General features: G+C 42.6%; 1 protein-coding gene and 1 long non-coding RNA gene across 3 annotated transcripts in view; one reads left to right on the top strand and one right to left on the bottom strand.

Annotated features, from left to right (window-relative positions):
• Positions 1–23,079, top strand: part of SLC22A18 (solute carrier family 22 member 18) — a 134,579-nt gene that overhangs the window by 23,384 nt on the left and 88,116 nt on the right. For both annotated transcript variants that reach the window (XM_056527742.1, XM_056527741.1), the window contains exons 5-7: positions 11,124–11,239; positions 11,328–11,429; positions 13,847–13,947. In XM_056527742.1, the coding sequence (XP_056383717.1) occupies positions 11,124–11,239; positions 11,328–11,429; positions 13,847–13,947 (319 nt within the window). The remainder of the gene's footprint in view (positions 1–11,123; positions 11,240–11,327; positions 11,430–13,846; positions 13,948–23,079) is intronic.
• Positions 584–20,579, bottom strand: LOC130277257 (uncharacterized). Its single transcript, XR_008845412.1, has 4 exons — positions 20,513–20,579; positions 13,771–13,957; positions 11,311–11,456; positions 584–696 (listed from the first exon to the last, which is right to left on the bottom strand). It is a non-coding gene; the product is annotated as an uncharacterized LOC130277257 (long non-coding RNA).

The following is a 23,079-nucleotide window of genomic DNA, read 5'->3' as shown; positions in this document are numbered from 1 at the left end:
AGAGCACTGTGGTCAGACAGAAAAGAAATTAAAAAGAAAAGAACTTCCTCTGGAGCATACAGCAGCTGATAAGTGCTGGAATGGTTTAAAGGGGTATTCCAGGAAAAAAAAAACTTTTTTTTTTATATCAACTGGCTCCAGAAAGTTAAACAGATTTGTAAATTACATCTATTAAAAAATCTTACTCCTTCCAATAATTATCAGCTGCTGAAGTTGAGTTGTTTTTTCTGTCTGGCAACAGTGCTCTCTGCTGACATCTCTGCTTGTCTCGGGAACTGCACAGAGTAGAAGAGGTTTGCTATGGGGATTTGCTTCTACTCTGGACAGTTCCCGAGACACGTGTCATCAGAGAGCACTTAGACAGAAAAGAACAACTCAACTTCAGCAGCTCATAAGTACTGAAAGGATGAAGATTTTTTAATAGAAGTCATTGACAAATTTGTTTAACTTTCTGGCATCAATTGATTTAAAAAAATAAAAAAATACCCCTTTAACTCCATCATGATAGCGTCTCCCCATATTGCCCGCTGCTCAGGCCCAGCGGGCAGCGATGCCCCCGAGTGTGGTTCGGCCCCCTCAGCTGACTTGCTGTGATGCTTTATTTAGCCGCAACAGTCCACTATTGTTGATGGTGCCTTCTGCACATGAGAGGGCGTATTATTCTGCGGCCAACACCATCGCATTTTCTTCTGATTCCTACAAAGAATAAGAAGAATTATTTCCTGATGTCATGCAAGAAAAATGTAACTCCGCTGGTCGGCCCACGCCGCGATATTGGAACTGGCTGAGCTGGTTCATGGGCCGACCGAGGGCCGGGGACGTCTTCTGTATAGATAACATGGCCCCCTAAAGTAATAATGGCAACAAGACTTTCTGTACCCTTGAATGTGACCACCGCTATGGAAGAAATATTGATTGTCACAACTTTCCCAGAATCAGATAATATTAAAGATTATTTTTTTATTTATTGTGGGGGTTCGGGGGTGCCGATATTATGCACACTTACCAACATTAGTCATACAGCTCCATCCAATTTTTTTCCACCACAGCTGCATGCCTGTGGTTTATTACTGTAACTGGGTCATGTGATCACCAGTATGAACCACAGAAAATCCCAATCAGAGGAAGTGGTCTGCCCTGGGTCAGCTGACTTCCTGTGAACTACAGAGTGACATAATTCCCTATTAGATTCCTCCTGACAGACCTCTCCTTTCTAGCCCTCTCTGTATACTGCTGCAGCTATCTCTATGGGATCAGGAAATATAGTGGTTATACACCTCCCCTCCAGCTCTATCTGTATACTGCTGCTGCTATCTCTATGGGATCAGGATATATAATAGATAAACACCTCCCCTCCAGCTCTATCTGTATACTGCTGCTGCTATCTCTATGGGATCAGGATATATAATAGATAAACACCTCCCCTCCAGCTCTATCTGTATACTGCTGCAGCTATCTCTATGGGATCAGGATATATAGTGGTTATACACCTCCCCTCCAGCTCTATCTGTATACTGCTGCTGATATATCTATGGGATCAGGATATATAGTAGTTATACACCTCCCCTCCAGCTCTGTCTGTATACTGCTGCTGCTAACTCTATGGGATCTGGATATATAGTAGTTATACACCTTTCCTCCAGCTCTATCTCTATGGGATCAGGATATATAGTAGTTATTCACCTCCCCTCCAGCTCTATCTGTATACTGCTGCAGCTATCTCTATGGGATCAGGATATATAGTAGTTATACACCTCTCCTCCAGCTCTATCTGTATACTGCTGCTGCTATCTCTATGGGATCATGATATATAGTAGTTATACACCTTCTCTCCAGCTCTATCTGTATACTGCTGCTGCATCTCTATGGGATTAAGATATATAGTAGTTATACACCTTCTCTCCAGCTCTATCTGTATACTGCTGCTGCTATCTCTATGGGATCAGGATTTATAGTAGTTATACACCTCTCCTCCAGCTCTATCTGTATACTGCTGCTGCTATCTCTATGGGATCAGGATATATAGTAGTTATACATCTCCCCTCCAGCTCTATCTGTATACTGCTGCTATCTCTAAGGGATCAGAATATATAGTAATTATACTCCTCCCCCCCAGCTCTATCTGTATACTGCTGTAGCTATCTCTATGGCAGTGGTCTTCAACCTGAGGACCTCCAGATGTTGCAAAACTACAACTCCCAGCATACCCGGACAGCCGTTGGCTGTCCGGGCATGCTGGGAGTTGTAGTTTTGCAACATCTGGAGGTCCGCAGGTTGAAGACCACTGCTCTATGGGATCAAGATATACAGTAGTTGTACACCTCCCCTCCAGCTCTATCTGTATACTGCTTTATCTCCATGGGATCAGAATATATAGTAGTTATACACCTCCCCCCCGAGCTCTATCTGTATACTGCTGCTATATCTATACAAAATATAATATCCAGTACTTTATTGATCCATTCTAAAAAGCCAATATGTCACTGACACGTTTTGGATGCCTGCAAGCATCCGGTCCGGTAATGAGGTTTGAGACCCCTCTGTTAAGGACAATGGTGGGGGTCTGAGCTTTAGGGCCCCACCCTGTATAATGTCTGCTAATAAACACAATTATCCACAATAACATGAGCTTATGAGGCTCTGCTCTCCTCCATATGCCGGGATAACAACGTGAGACAATTGGCTGTAGGGCCCGAATAACATCATTTGGTGACAACATCTGCTCATTTATTATGGGGACTTCCTAAAATTATGGAGGGGCGGGTGTAAAGAGACGCAGCAGAAGCCTAGACCCCCACATACACTGCTTGTCTGACCCTAAAGCTTTTTCATGAGGCCCACATTGTTCTCCCCTCCGCAATTCGTGTGTTTTGATCTACGTAACAGAGAGTCAGTCTTACCCTGCAACAGATTTTAGTTAAAAATGCAGGGAAGTGATTGGATGAGCAGAGACCCTGAGTTCACGGCCCGACTCCCACCATACTGAGGGGAACGAAGGGCTTGGGATAGCTGCATTTATTACTATTAATGTAGGAGAGAAGATGACATCATAGACATTTTATCAACAAGAATATAACTACTATAATACTGCCTCCTATATACAAGAATATAACTACTATAATACTGCTCCTATATACAAGAATATAACTACTATAATACTGCTCCTATATACAAGAATATAACTACTATAATACTGCTCCTATATACAAGAATATAACTACTATAATACTGCTCCTATATACAAGAATATAACTACTATAATACTGCCTCCTATATACAAGAATATAACTACTATAATACTGCTCCTATATACAGGAATATAACTACTATAATACTGCTCCTATATACAAGAATATAACTACTATAATACTGCCTCCTATATACAAGAATATAACTACTATAATACTGCCTCCTATATACAAGAATATAACTACTATAATACTGCTCCTATATACAAGAATATAACTACTATAATACTGCCCCTATATATAAGAATATAACTACTATAATACTGCTCCTATATACAAGAATATGACTACTATAATACTGCCCACTATATACAAGAATATAACTACTATAATACTGCTCCTATATACAAGAATATAACTACTATAATACTGTTCCTATATACAAGAATATAACTACTATAATACTGCTCCTATATACAAGAATATAACTACTATAATACTGCTCCTATATACAAGAGTATAACTACTATAATACTGCCTCTATATACAAGAATATAACTACTATAATACTGCTCCTATATACAAGAATATAACTACTATAATACTGCTCCTATATACAAGAGTATAACTACTATAATACTGCCTCCTATATACAAGAATATAACTACTATAATACTGCCTCCTATATACAAGAATATAACTACAATAATACTGCTCCTATATACAATAATATAACTACTATAATACTGCTCCTATATACAAGAATAGAACTACTATAATACTGCTCCTATATACAAGAATATAACTACTATAATACTGCTTCTATATACAAGAATATAACTACTATAATACTGCCTCCTATATACAAGAATATAACTACTATAATACTGCTCTTATATCCAAGAATATAACTCCTATAATACCGCTCCTATATCCAAGAATATAACTACTATAATACTGCCTCCTATATCCAAGAATATAACTACTATAATACTGCTCCTATATACAGGAATATAACTACAATAATACTGCCCCTATATACAAGAATATAACCACTATAATACTGCCCCTATATACAAGAATATAACTACTATAATACTGCCTCCTATATACAAGAATATAACTACTATAATACTGCCTCCTATATACAAGAATATAACTACTATAATACTGCTCCTATATATAAGAATATAACTACTATAATACTGCTCCTATATACAAGAATATAACTAATATAATACTGCTCCTATATACATGAATATAACTACTATAATACTGCTCCTATATACAATAATATAACTACTATAATACTGCCTCCTATATACAAGAATATAACTACTATAATACTTCTCCTATATACAAGAATATAACTACTATAATACTGCCCCTATATACAAGAATATAACTACTATAATACTGCTCCTATATACAAGAATATAACTACTATAATACTGCGCCTATATACAAGAATATAACTACTATAATACTGCTCCTATATACAAGAATATAACTACTATAATACTGCTCCTATATACAGTAACATAACTACTATGATACTGCTCCTATATACAAGAATATAACTACTATAATACTGCCCCTATATACAAGAATATAACTACTATAATACTGTCTCCTATGTACAAGAATATAACTACTATATTACTGCTCCTATATACAAGAATATAACTACTATAATACTGCCCCTATGTACAAGAATATAACTACTATAATACTGCTCCTATATACAAGAATATAACTACTATAATACTGCCTCCTATATACAAGAATATAACTACTATAATACTTCTCCTATATACAAGAATATAACTACTATAATACTGCCCCTATATAAAAGAATATAACTACTATAATACTGCTTGTCACGATGCCGGCTGGCAGGTAGTGGATCCTCTGTGCCAGAGAGGGATTGGCGAGGACCGCGCTAGTGGACCGGTTCTAAGTCACTACTGGTTTTCACCAGAGCCCGCCGCAAAGCGGGATGGTCTTGCTGCGGCGGTAGTGACCAGGTCGTATCCACTAGCAACGGGTCACCTCTCTGACTGCTGATGATAGGCGAGGTACAAGGGAGTAGACAGAAGCAAGGTCGGACGTAGCAGAAGGTCGGGGGCAGGCGGCAAGGTTCGTAGTCAGGGTGGATAGCAGAAGTTCTGGTACACAGGCTTTAGACACACAATACGCTTTCACTAGGCACAAGGGCAACAAGATCCGGCAAGGGAGTGCATGGGAGGAGGATAGATATAGTCAGGGACCAGGTGGAAGCCAATTAAGCTAATTGGGCCAGGCACCAATCATTGGTGCACTGGCCCTTTAAGTCTCAGGGAGCTGGCGCGCGCGCGCCCTAGAGAGCGGAGCCGCGCGCGCCAGCACATGACAGCAGGGGACGGGAACGGGTAAGTGACCTGGGATGCGATTCGCGAGCGGGCGCGTCCCGCTGTGCGAATCGCATCCCCAACGGCCATGACAGTGCAGCGCTCCCGGTCAGCGGGACTGACCGGGAAGCTGCAGGGAGAAAGACGCCGTGAGCGCTCCAGGGAGGAGCGGGGACCCGGAGCGCTAGGCGTAACAGTACCCCCCCCCTTAGGTCTCCCCTTTTTTTTGTCCGGTGACTGCCTCCCCTGGGATGAGGACACCGGGAAGGAATGGATGGTTTCCTCAATGGCAGGCAGTACAGCAGGAGTAGGAATGGGGAGGGAGGGCAGAGGGTGGAGCTTGGCACGGGGCAGGGAGACACAAGGACGGGAGCCATGAGGGGACACAGAGGCTTGCCTGAAGGGACTGGGAGGGGGGGAGAGGCATTTTCTGTGGCAGGCAGAGTCCCTAACGACCTTAGGGGGACCGGATACAGGAGGAACCACAGGGTCACGGCAGGGAGTACTGGGAACTGGTTTAAGGCAGTCCTTGGAACAAGAGGGACCCCAACTCTTGATCTCCCCAGTGGACCAATCCAGGGTTGGGGAATGGTGTAGAAGCCAGGGTAGTCCAAGGAGAATTTCGGAAGTGCAATTGGGAAGGACCAAAAATTCAATTTTCTCGTGATGAGGTCCGATGCACATTAGGAGGGGCTCCGTGCGGTAACGAACGGTGCAATCCAACCTGGCTCCGTTGACCGCGGAAATGTGGAGTGGCTTGACAAGACGGGTCATCGGAATGCGGAATTTATTCACCAAGGACTCCCGAATAAAATTCCCAGAAGCACCAGAGTCCAGGCAGGCCACGGCTGAGAGGGAAGAGCTGGCTGAAGTAGAAATCCGAACAGGCACCGTGAGACGTGGAGAAGCCGACTTAGCATCAAGAGACGCCACACCCACGAGAGCTGGGTGCGAGCGTGCGTTTCCCAGACGTGGAGGACGGATAGGGCAATCCACCAAAAAATGTTCGGTACTGGCACAGTACAGACAAAGATTCTCTTCCTTACGGCGATTCCTCTCTTCCAGGGTCAGGCGAGACCGATCCACTTGCATGGCTTCCTCGGCGGGAGGCCTAGGCGCAGATTGCAGTGGAGACTGTGGGAGAGGTGTCCAGAGATCTAAGTCTTTTTCCTGGCGGAGCTCTTGATGTCTCTCAGAAAAACGCATGTCAATGCGAGTGGCTAGATGAATGAGTTCATGTAGATTAGCAGGAGTTTCTCGTGCGGCCAGAACATCTTTAATGTTGCTGGATAGGCCTTTTTTAAAGGTCGCGCAGAGGGCCTCATTATTCCAGGATAATTCGGAAGCAAGAGTACGGAATTGTATGGCGTACTCGCCAACGGAAGAATTACCCTGGACCAGGTTCAGCAGGGCAGTCTCAGCAGAAGAGGCTCGGGCAGGTTCCTCAAAGACACTTCGAATTTCCGAGAAGAAGGAGTGTACAGAGGCAGTGACGGGGTCATTGCGGTCCCAGAGCGGTGTGGCCCATGACAGAGCTTTTCCAGACAGAAGGCTGACTACGAAAGCCACCTTAGACATTTCAGTAGGAAACTGGTCCGACATCATCTCCAAGTGCAGAGAACATTGCGAAAGAAAGCCACGGCAAAACTTAGAGTCCCCATTAAATTTGTCCGGCAAGGACAGGCGGAGGCTAGGAGTGGCCACTCGCTGCGGAAGGGGTGCAGGAGCTGGCGGAGGAGATGATTGCTGCTGAAGTTGCGACTGAAGTTGCTGCACAATGGTGGACACTTCCGACAGCTGGTGGGTTAGATGGGCGATCTGTCGGGATTGCTGGGCGACCACCGTGGTGATATCAGAGATATAAGGCAGAGGGACCTCAGCGGGATCCATGGCCGGATCTATTGTCACGATGCCGGCTGGCAGGTAGTGGATCCTCTGTGCCAGAGAGGGATTGGCGAGGACCGCGCTAGTGGACCGGTTCTAAGTCACTACTGGTTTTCACCAGAGCCCGCCGCAAAGCGGGATGGTCTTGCTGCGGCGGTAGTGACCAGGTCGTATCCACTAGCAACGGCTCACCTCTCTGACTGCTGATGATAGGCGAGGTACAAGGGAGTAGACAGAAGCAAGGTCGGACGTAGCAGAAGGTCGGGGGCAGGCGGCAAGGTTCGTAGTCAGGGTGGATAGCAGAAGTTCTGGTACACAGGCTTTAGACACACAATACGCTTTCACTAGGCACAAGGGCAACAAGATCCGGCAAGGGAGTGCATGGGAGGAGGTTAGATATAGTCAGGGACCAGGTGGAAGCCAATTAAGCTAATTGGGCCAGGCACCAATCATTGGTGCACTGGCCCTTTAAGTCTCAGGGAGCTGGCGCGCGCGCCCTAGAGAGCGGAGCCGCGCGCGCCAGCACATGACAGCAGGGGACGGGAACGGGTAAGTGACCTGGGATGCGATTCGCGAGCGGGCGCGTCCCGCTGTGCGAATCGCATCCCCAACGGCCATGACAGTGCAGCGCTCCCGGTCAGCGGGACTGACCGGGGAGCTGCAGGGAGAAAGACGCCGTGAGCGCTCCAGGGAGGAGCGGGGACCCGGAGCGCTAGGCGTAACACTGCTCCTATATACAAGAATATAACTACTATAATACTGCTCCTATATACAAGAATATAACTACTATAATACTGCCTCCTATATACAAGAATATAACTACTATAATACTGCCCCTATATACAAGAATATAACTACTATAATACTGCTCCTATATACAAGAATATAACTACTATAATACTGCCCCTACGTACAAGAATATAACTACTATAATACTGCGCCTATATACAAGAATATAACTACTATAATACTGCCTCCTATATACAAGAATATAACTACTATAATACTGCCTCCTATATACAAGAATATAACTACTATAATACTTCTCCTATATACAAGAATATAACTACTATAATACTGCCCCTATATACAAGAATATAACCACTATAATACTGCCCCTATATACAAGAATATAACTACTATAATACTGCCTCCTATATACAAGAATATAACTACTATAATACTGCTCCTATATACAAGAATGTAACGACTATAATACTGCTCCTATATACAAGAATATAACTACTATAATACTGCCTCTATATATAAGAATATAACTACTATAATACTGCCTCCTATATATAAGAATATAACTACTATAATACTGCCTCCTATATACAAGAATATAACTACTATAATACTGCTCCTATATACAAGAATATAAATGGTGGCGGTAATAACATATCTCTCTATATAATGCAGTGTCTATGGCAGTGGTCTTCAACCTGCGGACCTCCAGATGTTGTAAAACTACAACTCCCAGCATGCCCGGACAGCCAACGGCTGTCCGGGCATGCTGGGAGTTGTAGTTTTGCACCATGTGGAGGTCCGCAGGTTGGAGACCACTGGTCTATCGGGTACATCCATGGGCTCCTGTGTTGCCTCCTATAGGGGGACACGTCCCCTCCTTCCTCTCTGTGACATTTAGTATAAATATTTCGGTGATGCCCCCAGATTGTGAGATTTCGCAGACCCCCGAGTTGTATTGTGGCCTCTTTCTTCCCCTTACAGTAAGTGTCTTATTATCCGTGGAGACGAGACACAAAGTTCTCATTCTGATTCCGGGGAATCAAAGCTTCGTCTTGTCTGTCACAAATATCTCCAACAATCCGTCCATTGTCCGGGGCGGAATAGTCTGCGGGGTAATCCTACAGTCCATGCCAGGATACAGGCCCATCGGGGGGGGGGGGGGGGGGGATTAATGCTCCTCAGGGACGGGCAGTAATTGCCACGCTGAAATACATAACTTCCGTCCCAGCAGCCGTTGTGGCCTGAGGGCTGAGAGCACCGGGGTCCTGGGACGTGGCCGCCGCATAATGGGGTCTTAGTTCTGGGCTCTGCTGGAGGCCCCCAATGTATTTTTAAGTTTTTCTTGTGTTCCTGTGACCCTGTGGTTAAGATCCTGTGATCCTGCTTTTCATGTGTATGAACCCGGTCCGATGTAGAAGACGTATGTGTCTTTAAGTCCCCCCCCCCCCATGCTTTATACTGCAGCTGTGCTTGTTCAGATCATATACACAGAACAGTGGTCTCCAAACTGTGGCCCTCCAGATATTGCAAAACTATAACTCCCAGCATGCCCGGACAGCCCACAGCTGTTGCAAAACTACAACTCCCTGCATGTCCGGACAGCCCACAGCTGTTGCGAAACTACAACTCCCAACATGCCGTGACAGCCCACAGCTGTTGCAAAACTACAACTCCCAGCATGTCCAGGCAGCCCACAGCTGTTGCAAAACAACTGTCCGTGTCAGGAACTGTCTGGAGCAGAAGAGGTTTGCTATGGGGATTTGCGTCTACTTTGGACAGTTCCTGACACGGACAGAGGTGTCAGCAGAGAGCACTGTGGTCAGACTGGAAAGAACCACACAACTTCCTCTGGATCATACAGCAGCTGATAAGTACTGGAAGGATTAAGATTTTTTTTAATAGAAGTAATTTACAAATCTGTTTAACTTTATTGCACCAGTTGATTTAAAAAGAATGTTTTTAAGTGGCGTACCCCTTTAAAAGCGTATTCCAGGAAAAAAACTTGCTCCAGAAAGTTAAAACAGATTTGTGAATTACTTCTATTAAAAAATCTTAATCCTTCCAATAATTATCAGCAGCTGAAGTTGAGTTGTTCTTATCTGTCTGGCAACAGTGCTCTCTGCTGACATCTCTGCTTGTCTCGGGAACTGCACAGAGTAGAAGAGGTTTGCTATGGGGATTTGCTTCTACTCTGGACAGCTCCCGAGACAGGTGTCATCAGAGAGCACTTAGACAGAAAAGAACAACTCAACTTCAGCAGCTCATAAGTACTGAAAGGATTAAAGGGGTATTCCAGGCCAAAACTTATATATATATATATATATATATATATATATATATATATATATATATATATATCAACTGGCTCCGGAAAGTTAAACAGATTTGTAAATTACTTCTATTAAAAAATCTTAATCCTTCCAATAGTTATTAGCTTCTGAAGTTGAGTTGCTGTTTTCTGTCTAACAGCTTTCTGATGACTCACGTCCCGGGAGCTGTCCAGCTCCTATGGGGATATTCTCCCATCATGCACAGCTCCCGGGACGTGACATCATCATTGAGCAGTTGGACAGAAAACTTCAGAAGCTAATAACTATTGGAAGGATTAAGATTTTTTAATAGAAGTAATTTACAAATCTTTTTAACTTTCCAGAGCCAGTTGATATATATATATATATATATATATATATATATATATATATATATATATATATATATATATATATAAATGTTTTTTCCTGGAATACCCCTTTAAGGTCAAACCCAGCATGTACATGCTTTACACTGCAGTTCTGCTTGTTCACATTGGCTGCTGTGTATAGGTAGAGTTTCTTTCTACTATGGTGTTTATCATACAATTATTATTATTAGTCATAATATTTACAATTGGCCCTGATTCTTATGTTGGCAGGCTGTACACCCCCTCCCTGATCGCGCTGGCTGCCAGCCTCGCCTGCTGCGTCATAGCGATGATCTATATACCGGCGCAGACCAAAGTAACGGAGGAACCCCGAGCCCCTCAGCAACGTAAGACCCCCGATCCACAAACTGTCAATATGTGATCAATAATGTATCAAAATGTATCAAATGTAACAAACCTCTTAATATCTTCCAGGGAAAAACAGCGTCTTTAACTTCGGAGAACTTGTCCGGCTCTTACGGTTTCCGGGCGTCATGGTGATTTTTATAGTAAAAGTTCTTTCCGGGTTTCCAATAGGTAATGAAGATTCTTTTTTGGGGTGCTCTGTGTGTAAGGGGGGGAAGTCAAGGGGAAAATTTAGATCATTTGGAGACAGTCTAGAACAGTGGTCTCCAAACAATGGACCTCCAGCTGTTGCAAAACTACAACTCCCAGCATGCCCGGACAGCCGTTGGCTTTGCAACAGCTGTTGTAGTTTTGCAACAGCTGGAGGCACACCATTTGGAGATGTAGGATCTCGGTCTTCATTAATGGAGTCGCTGTCTGTTTCATTCGATCACAGCTCTATTCATGTGTTTTTTTTTTCCCCCATTACTGTAACTGGGTTATGTGATCACCAGTCTTGACCCACAGAAAACCACAGTGCTTAATGTGTCAGAGGAAAGTGGTCAGTCCTTGGTCAGCTGACATTCTGTGAATTACAGGATGACGTCAGCTTCTTGACTCCAGCTCTATCTGTATATTGCTGCTGCTATCTCTCTGGGATCAGGATATTTAGTAGTTATACACCTCATCTTCCAGCTCTGTCTGTATACTGCTGCCACTATCTCTATGAGATCAGGCTATATAGTAGATATACACCTCCCCTCCAGGTCTATCTGTATACTGCTGTTGCTCTCACAATGGGATCAGAATATGTAGTAGTTATACACCTCCCTTCCAGCTCTATCTGTATACTGCTGCTATCTCTATGGGATCAGGATATATAGTAGTTATACACCTCCCTTCCAGCTCTATCTGTATACTGCTGCTATCTCTATGGGATCAGGATATATAGTAGGTATACACCTCTCCTCCAGCTATATTTGTATACTGCTGCTAATAAATCTATTGGAACAGGATATATAGTAGTTATATACCTCCCCTCCAGCTCTATCTGTATACTGTTCCTGCTATCTCTATGAGATCAGTATATATAGTAATCATACACCTCCCCTCCAGCTCTGTCTGTATACTGCTGATATCTCTATGGGATCAGGATATATAGTAGTAATACACCTCCCCTCCAGCTCTATCTGTATACTGCTGCTGCTATCTCTATTAGATCAGAATATATAGTAGTTATACACCTCCCCTTCCAGCTCTATCTGTATACTGCTGCTGCTATCTCTATGAGATCAGGATATATAGTACTTATACACCTCCCCTCCAGCTCTATCTGTATACTTCTGCTATCTCTATGGGATCAGGATATATAGTAGTTATACACCTCCCCTCCAGCTCTATCTGTATACTGCTGCTGCTATCTCTGTGGGATCAGGATATATAGTAATCATACACCTCCCCTCCAGCTCTATATGTATACTGCTACTATCTCTATGGGATCAGGATATATAGTAGTTATACACCTCCCCTCCAGCTCTATATGTATACTGCTGCTGCATCTTTATGAGATCAGGATATATCGAAGTAATCATACACCTCCCCTCCCAGCTCTATCTGTATACTGCTGCTATATCTATGGGATCAGGATATATAGTAGTAATACCCCTCCCATCCAGCTCTATCTGTATACTGTTTCTTCTATCTATATGGGATCAGAATATATAATAGTTAAACACCTCCCTTCCAGCCCTATCCATATACTGCTGTTACTATCTCTGTGGGATCAGGATATATATATTAGTTAAACACCTCCCTTCCAGCTCTATCCGTATACTGCTGCTGCTATCTCTATGGGATCAGGATATATAATAGTTAAACACCTCCCTTCCAGCTCTATCCGTATACTGCTGCTGCTATCTCTATGGGATCAGGATATATAATAGTTAAACACCTCCCTTCCAGCTCTATCCGTATACTGCTGCTGCTATCTCTATGGGATCAGGATATATAATAGTTAAACACCTCCCTTCCAGCTCTATCCGTATACTGCTGCTGCTATCTCTATGGGATCAGGATATATAATAGTTAAACACCTCCCTTCCAGCTCTATCCGTATACTACTGCTGCTATCTCTATGGGATCAGGATATATAATAGTTAAACACCTCCCTTCCAGCTCTATCCGTATACTGCTGCTGCTATCTCTATGGGATCAGGATATATAATAGTTAAACACCTCCCTTCCAGCTCTATCCGTATACTGCTGCTGCTATCTCTATGGGATCAGGATATATAATAGTTAAACACCTCCCTTCCAGCTCTATCCGTATACTGCTGCTGCTATCTCTATGGGATCAGGATATATAATAGTTAAACACCTCCCTTCCAGCTCTATCCGTATACTGCTGCTGTTATCTCTATGGGATCAGGATATACTGTATATAATAGTTAAACACCTCCCTTCCAGCTCTATCCGTATACTGCTGCTGCTATCTCTATGGGATCAGGATATACTGTATATAATAGTTATATACCTCCCTTGAAGCTGTGTTCACATGTTGCATTTACAAGCCAAATAATTCTATTCCCTGCTCCTTTGTGTCCCTTCAGGTCTTTTCATGATTATGTTTCCCATTGTCTCGACTGACTTCTTTGGCCTTACTGCCGCTACCGCCGGATATTTAATGTCGTATTTTGGGATTCTCCAATTGGTAAGTCATCCTGATGATAAAAAGAAGAAAGAGACATTTTGTATTATGAAAATAATGACCATTTAGTCAGACTTCTCAGTGTGTCAGTGTTTCCCAACCAGTGTGCCTCCAGCTGTTGCAAAACTACAACTCCCAGCATGCCCGGACAGCCTTCGGCTGTCCGGGCATGCTGGGAGTTGTAGTTTTGCAACAGCTGGAGGCACACTGGTTGGGAAACACTGACACACTGTCTGGGCATGCTGAGAGTTGTAGTTTTGCAACCGCTGGAGGCACACTGGTTGGGAAACACTGACACACTGTCTGGGCATGCTGGGAGTTGTAGTTTTGCAACAGCTGGAGGCACACTGGTTGGGAAACACTGACACACTGTCCGGGCATGCTGGGAGTTGTAGTTTTGCAACAGCTGGAGGCACACTGGTTGGGAAACACTGACACACTGTCCGGGCATGCTGGGAGTTGTAGTTTTGCAACAGCTGGAGGCACACTGGTTGGGAAACACTGACACACTGTCCGGGCATGCTGGGAGTTGTAGTTTTGCAACAGCTGGAGGCACACTGGTTGGGAAACACTGACACACTGTCCGGGCATGCTGGGAGTTGTAGTTTTGCAACAGCTTGAGGCACACTGGTTGGGAAACACTGACACACTGTCTGGGCATGCTGGGAGTTGTAGTTTTGCAACAGCTGGAGGCACACTGGTTGGGAAACACTGACACACTGTCTGGGCATGCTGGGAGTTGTAGTTTTGCAACAGCTGGAGGCACACTGGTTGGGAAATACTGACACACTGTCTGGGCATGCTGGGAGTTGTAGTTTTGCAACACCTGGAGGCACACTGGTTGGGAAACACTGACACACTGTCCTGGCATGCTGGGAGTTGTAGTTTTGCAACAGCTGGAGGCACACTGGTTGGGAAACACTGACACAATGTCCGGGCATGCTGGGAGTTGTAGTTTTGCAACAGCTGGAGGCACACTGGTTGGGAAACACTGACACACTGTCTGGGCATGCTGGGAGTTGTAGTTTTGCAACAGCTGGAGGCACACTGGTTGGGAAACACTGACACACTGTCTGGGCATGCTGGGAGTTGTAGTTTTGCAACAGCTGGAGGCACACTGGTTGGGAAATACTGACACACTGTCTGGGCATGCTGGGAGTTGTAGTTTTGCAACAGCTGGAGGCACACTGGTTGGGAAACACTGACACACTGTCCGGGCATGCTGGGAGTTGTAGTTTTGCAACAGCTGGAGGCACACTGGTTGGGAAACACTGACAAACTGTCTGGGCATGCTGGGAGTTGTAGTTTTGCAACAGCTGGAGGCACACTGGTTGGGAAACACTGACACACTGTCCGGGCATGCTGGGAGTTGTAGTTTTGCAACAGCTGGAGGCACACTGGTTGGGAAACACTGACACACTGTCCGGGCATGCTGGGAGTTGTAGTTTTGCAACAGCTGGAGGCACACTGGTTGGGAAGCACTGCCGTATGTATAGGCGTTTGACCATTTCCGGTCCCAGAGCCTTTTGGCTGTGAAGCATTTTTGGAAAGTTTTGGCTTTCTGCTTTGCGACAAATACTTTTTTGCTTTTAACTTTTCCCCAACACAAATGGCTCAGTATTTAGGCTTTTGATCTTCCTTTGTTTATGTTTTTACCATAGAAATAATGAGTAGGAAAGAATGAAGAATAATAATCTGTGTTTACTTTAAACTCACCCGTGTTTGGACATGAAACAACAAAGTCTGTGAAGAGCGGAAATGGCTGAGGGCGCGCCATGCTCCTCTGCAAAAACACAAACACATCTGTCTGCGGGAGAACATTGTATGGGCGGCATTAAAGGGGTACTCCCGTGAAAAACTTTTTTTTATTTTTAAATCAACTGGTGCCAGAAAGTTAAACAGATTTGTAAATTACTTCTATTAAAAAATCTTAATCCTTCCAGTACTTATTAGCTGCTGAACACTACAGAGGAAATGGTTTTCTTTTTGGAACACAGGGCTCTCTGCTGACATCACGAGCACAGTGCTCTCTGCTGACATCTCTGTCCATTTTAGGAACTGTCCAGAGTAGGAGATAATCCCCATAGCAAACATATGCTGCTCTGGACAGTTCCTAAAAATGGACAGAGATGTCAGTAGAGAGCACTGTGCTCGTTATGTCAGCAGAGAGCTCTGTGTTCCAAAAAGAAAATAATTTCCTCTGTAGTATTCAGCAGCTAATAAGTAATGGAAGGATTGAGATTTTTTTTATAGAAGTAAAACTCTGGACAGTTCCTAAAATGAACAGATATGTCAGCAGAGAACACTGTGCTCATGATGTCAGCAGAGAGCTCTGTGTTCCAAAAATAAAACTATTTCCTCTGTAGTGTTCAGCAGCTAATAAGTACTGGAACGATTAAGATTTTTTAATAGAAATAATTTACAAATCTGTTTAACTTTCTGGCACCAGTTGATTTAAAAAAATAAAAATAAAAAGTTTTCCATGAGAGTACCCTTTTAATCTTATAGGAATATACATGGACTGGCCCATCAGTGAATGACCAATGGGAGCCTATGACCACCATGATCAGTAGAATGAAGGGGCTACAATACAGTAATGTTGGACTACAGATCGGCTCCATCCAAATTAATAGGGTTTGGGATGAGCTGCAGTACCACACATGGCCTCATGTATAGAAGTGGCGCTGTGTAAGGTATAACAGTGGGGTGACTACAATGAGCAGGGGCTCTGGCTGCATATGAGTGGCCTATGCTATGTCCTTTTTCTGTTACTGTATAGTTTCTTCCATGTAGTTGCTTGCGGCACCTATTGTGTTGTATCTGGAAAAAGACTTAGAGGATCTGTCAGCCGGAAAACAGGGGTATAGATGAGCCTGTGTCTAGATAGGGCTGGTCATCAGGATTCCGAACATACCTTTTTTATTTCAATAGTCCTTTCCAGTGCTGAGATATGAGCCTTTTTGTTAATATGCAAATGAGGCTCAAGTGTCCAGGGGGCGTTCCTCAGCATGGCAAGAGCCCACAGTTAGCCAGCCCGCCCCCTTATATCATGCCAGCTGTCAGTCAATGGTGGGGTAGATGCTACAAGCAGGCATGGAGGCGGTGAATAAGGGCAGCTTACCCTGGGCTCTTGCCATGCTGGGGAACGCCCCTTGGACACTTGGGCCTCATTCTCAGAATAACAAAGAGGCTTATATCTCAGCATTGGAAAGGACTATGGAGATAAACAAGGTATGAGTGTAATCCCGATGACTGGCTCTATCTAGACATGGGCCTATTTACTGTTCTCCTGCTGACAGGTGCACTCTAAAGGGGTATTCCAGGAATCAAAAAACAGGCCTTTTTCTTTCAAAGACAGTGCCCTCCTTGTCTCCAGGTTGGGTGTGGTATTACAACTTGGCTCCATTCACTTCAATGGAACTGAGCTGCAGAACCACACCCAACCTGGAAACAGACAGGTAGAGGTCTTTAAAAGAAAAAAGGCCTGTTTTTTGATTCCTGGAATACCCCTTTAAAGTAGCAACAGCATTAACTGATGCACCATGGGTTTTCTTTAAAGGAACATGGTCACCCGTTCACCTGCACTAAAATCCGATACACTAGTGAACAGAAGACCGATGCAGGGTCTTGGACTGCTATACCTACCTGCAGTCCGGAACCCCGATCCCCCAAAGGTCCCCCTCGAAAGTCCGCCCGCCGGCTAGATTTAAATATTCATAAGGGCTGGTCACTGAGTGCTCACGTGACCGGTGCGTGACCACCTCAAAGCGCAAGTCAGCGCTGGAAGAGGGGGACATTCTGAGGATCGGGGCTCCGGACTGCAGGTAGGTATAGGATGACCCCGCATCGGTCTCCCGTTCACCCGCAGTATAACACGTAGTATCGCCTTATAGTGCGGTGGACGGTGACCGTTTACCTTTAAAGTAATAAAAATAAGATATTTATACATTTCTTTTATTAGGGAAACAAAACATCATGTTTCAAGAATGCGGTTATAAGTGTATTGGTCGTGTTTGGATCTTTAGAGAGATCTTAAAGTGTTACTGTCATTAAAGGGGTACTCCGGGGAAGTATATATATATATATATATATATATATATATATATATATAAGAAAAAGCTCCAAAGCCACCATACTTCCTGGATATGTTCCCTGTAAACCATCCTGCCTGATATGGATATGTGGTGGCCCAGTACGGGAGGTGTTACCCCGTACCCTTGCTGACCGGGTGACCTAGGGGTGACCAATGGGACCCCTACCAGAGTCTCCCCCATATAAGCCCTGGGTGGAGCCTCTGCTCTCTTAGTCTTTGCCGAGGTCCAGTCAAGTCGAGCCTAAGTGTCCAGAGTCATAGGAGCCTCAAGTCCCGTCTGCAGCCACAAGCTACAAACCTGCAAGTAACTACAGTCACAGCATTGTCAGTCACAAGTCAGTCAAGTCAAAGTCATCTGTCTAGTCAACATGGCCTGCACTAAATTGTCCACCTCTACTACAAGTCCCAGCAAGCCCATAAGATCTCTGAAGTCACTGGTCACCTCCGTGGGCCCTGGCTGCACTGTATAGACTTTTCCACCTGTCTAACCTCAGTAAAGCTACCGTTGTCCGTAACTTGGTGTCGGAGTCATTATTGCCCCCCGTGCCTAGCCCAGGATCCAGCGGTATATCTTCTGGTGGTATTGAGAATAAACCATGCCCTGGCGTCATGAATCGCAGGAATATGCATTGCCATCGATGTCAAAGCGGTCCTAGCGCCGACTGAATCAGCCGGTGCTGTTGTGCACGGAATGTCTGCCCGGACTTTTTCTGGGCAGACATATCGTAGTGTGAATGCGTCCTTACTGTATAACTGTAATAATGGGACTCTGTTGATGCGGAATCTCCATGCAGAATTCCAATGCGGATTTTCCATCGTGTGAACATAGCCTAACTCCTGACTTCTTCTTCTGCCTTTTTCTGCAAAGTTTGGGTGGTCGGGTTGCCGATGCAACCATATGACCCCCCAGTGAGTTCCGTGCATGAGTCCTGTCAATTAGAAAACGGCCTGTGCACGGAACTCACTAGGCGTCGTATATGGTTGCATCGGCAACCCGACCACCCAGCGGGACGCTGGGTGGTCGAGTTGCCGATGCAACCATATACGACGCCTAGTGAGTTCCGTGCACTGGCCCTTTTCCATGCCAAACTTTGCAGAACGGATGGCAGAGCAACCCTGGAGTTCCGCTTTATTGTTTCCAAGCTCTTGATTTGTGCCTTGAAGCTGTCGCTCTATTATGTTGCGGAGCTGTGTGTGTCCTCTCCATGGCTCGGTCGTCCTGAAAGGCTCATCTGTGCTCAGAAGCGCGTTGCCTGCGGCGTATACACAATGATATGGGTGGCTGTTATTTCACCTGAAAACTATTTCCTTCCTCTCTTGTCTCTGAATGACACAACGGATTCCCACAATCTGCTGTTTTCTTTTGCATTGATCTTCAAAGGGCGAAGAGACTACAAAGCTCAGAGCAATGAAAAAAAGAGCTCGCTGGTGGCGGTCGCGTGATCTCATTGTACCGTGACGGCAGACCACTCATTAAAGGGGTACTCCGGTGGAAAACTTTTTTTTTTTTAAAATCAACTGGTGCCAGAAAGTTAAACAGATTTGTAAATTACTTCTATTAAAAAAAATCGTAATCCTTCCAGTACTTATTAGCTGCTGAATCCTACAGAGGAAATTCTTTTCTTTTTGGAACACAGTGCTCTCTGCTGACATCATGACTGCAGTGCTCTCTGCTGACATCTCTGTCCATTTTAGGAACTGTCCAGAGCAGCATAGGTTTGCTATGGGGATTTTCTTCTACTCTGGACAGTTCTTAAAATGGACAGAGATGTCAGCAGAGAGCTCTGTGTTCCAAAAAGAAAAGAATTTCCTCTGTAGTATTCAGCAGCTAATAAGTACTGGAAGGATTAAGATTTTTTAATAGAAGTAATTTGCTAATCTGTTTAACTTTCTGGCACCAGTTGATTAAAAAAAAAAAAGTTTTCCACCGGAATACCCCTTTAATATATCCATCTATGTATAACTCTATAGCAATGGCTGCCCTCCAGTTGTTGCAAAACTACAACTCCCAGCAAGCCCATGCTGGGAGTTGTAGTTTTTCAACATCTGTGTTGCCAGTGTGTGGCCGATTTATTCAGGAGCAATGAAGTGTACATTGGGGGGATTTTCTGTGACGCACATATAGTAATGAGCATCAGGGGCCATATTCGAATTTGCGATATTTTGCGAATATATGGCCGAATATTCGTCCTATGTTTGCGAAATTCGCATATTTGCTATGTTCGTTTTTTTTTTTTTTCCCAATGTGAAAATCCATAATGAAATTCGCATAGTGCGCATGCGCAATTATATTTTTCACTTAAAAGAAAAGAGGGATCGGTGTCCAGTCTGGAAGTGGCGATATTTGCATAAATATTCGCATATAAAAAAAAATTATATTCATCATTACGAATATAAATCACTATATTATAAATATTGTCGATATTCGCGGTAAAAAAATTAGCATTTGGAATAATCGCGCTCAACACTACTCACATACATGCTGCTGTATATCAGGCTCTGTAGACCTGGGACATGGCGGCTTATTCCAGCTCCTACGCGAGATGTCATTGATTTTTCTGTGACCTGAATCGGAAATATCAACAAAGTAATAATAGTTTTTCCGAATCATATAAAATACCATTGCGATGTTTATTCTTTTCAAATCAAACACGTGAGATAGTACAGGTAACAACACCCAGGATGAATGATTCTGTGGACTATAATGCTAATAATACCCTACAAAAATATGTGAATTACTTCAACAGACACAGTTGTATATTTATCCAGAAATAATTCTTTATTGACAATAACCCAAAATTATATGACAATAACAACCCCCATATAATACATATACACAAAGGACATCATTAAAAATTGAGGTGGTGGTGGGGGGGGGGGGGGGGACATCAAATTCATTACATAGTGTGGGACGACAGCTCCGAAAGAAAATACATAAATAACACAGGTAAATTGTTGTAATGAATATCTCTAGGTAAAGTGCAACAACACTGTATATACTAAATTAAAAGTATAATCAATAATACAAGCCTTTTAGTAAACCTGGGTTCATGTTAATGGTATGATCCAGGTGTAGGTACTAATATAGGGACTTAAAGGGGTAGTTCCCTGGAAAACATTTTTATTTTATTTTTTTAAATTGACTGGTGCCAGAATTTAAACATTTTTGTAAATTACTTCTATTTAAAAATCTTAATTCTTACAGTACTTATCAGCTTCTATTTGCTGCACAGGAAGTTCTTTTCTTTTTGAATTTCCTTTCTGTCTGACCACAGTGTTCCCTGCTGACACCTCTGTCCATTTTAGGAACTGTCCAGAGTAGAAGCAAATCCCCATAGCAAACCTCTCCTGCTCCAGACAGTTCCTTAAATGGACAGAGGTGTCAGCAGGGAGCACTGTGGTCAGACAGAAAGGAAATTCAAAAAGAAAAGGACTTCCTGTGGAGCAAATAGAAGCTGATAAGTATTAGAAGGATTAAGATTTTTTAATAGAAGTAATTTACAAATCTGTTTAACTTTTTGGCACCAGTTGATTAAAAATAAATAAATAAATAAAGTAAAAAAAAGTTTTCCAGGGGAATACCCCTTTAATAGTAGTATAATAGATACAATAATACAGGCACATAACACAGATACTGGAGTATTATATCTGTTAATACAAGTATACAGACCAACACAAAAAATACTACTATAATACTGCTCCTATATACAAAAAAAAACTACTATAATACTGCTCCTATATACAAAAAAAAACTACTATAATACTGCTCCTATATACAAAAATGTGACTACTATAATACTGCCCCCTATATACAAGAATATAACTTCTATAATACTGCTCCTATATACAAGAATATAACTACTATAATACTGCTCCTATATGCAAGAATATAACTACTATAATACTACTCCTATATATAAGAATATAACTACTACAATACTGCCTCCTGTATACAAGAATATAACTACTATAATACTGCCTCCTGTATACAAGAATATAACTACTATAATACTGATCCTATATACAAGAATATAACTACTATAATACTGCCTCCTATATGCAAGAATATAACTACTATAATACTGCTCCTATATACAAGAATATAACTACTATAATACTGCCCTTATATACAAGAATGTAACTACTATAATACTGCTCCTATATACAAGAATATAACTACTATAATACTGCCTCCTATGTACAAGAATATAACTACTATAATACTGCTCCTACATACAAGAATATAACTACTATAATACCGCTTCTATATACAAGAATATAACTACTATAATACCGCTCCTATATACAAGAATATAACTACTATAATACTGCTCCTATATACAAGAATATAACTACTATAATACTGCTCCTATATACAGGAATATAACTACTATAATACTGCCTCCTATATACAAGAATATAACTACTATAATACTGCCTCCTATATACAAGAATATAATTACTATAATACTGCTCCTATATCCAAGAATATAACTACTATAATACTGCTCCTATATACAAGAATATAACTACTATAATACTGCCTCCTATATACAAGAATATAACTACTATAATACTGCCTCCTGTATACAAGAATATAACTACTATAATACTACTGCTCCTATATACAAGAATATAACTACTATAATACTGCTCCTATATACAAGAATATAACTACTATAATACTGCCTCCTATATACAAGAATATAACTACCATAATACTGCTCCTATATACAAGAATATAACTACTGTTATACTGCCTCCTATATACAAGAATATAACTACGATAATACTGCCTCCTATATACAAGAATATAACTACTATAATACTGCTCCTATATACAAGAATATAACTACTATAATACTGCTCCTATATACATGAATATAACTACTATAATACTACTCCTATATAAAGAATATAACTACTATAATACTGCTCCTATATACAAGAATATAACTACTATAATACTGCTCCTATATACAAGAATAGAACTACTATAATACTGCTCCTATATACAAGAATATAACTACTATAATACTGCC

This window comes from Hyla sarda, chromosome 6 (genome assembly GCF_029499605.1).
Source record: "Hyla sarda isolate aHylSar1 chromosome 6, aHylSar1.hap1, whole genome shotgun sequence".
NCBI classification, from domain to species: domain Eukaryota; kingdom Metazoa; phylum Chordata; class Amphibia; order Anura; family Hylidae; genus Hyla; species Hyla sarda.
This window is presented reverse-complemented; position numbering and strand designations above follow the sequence as displayed.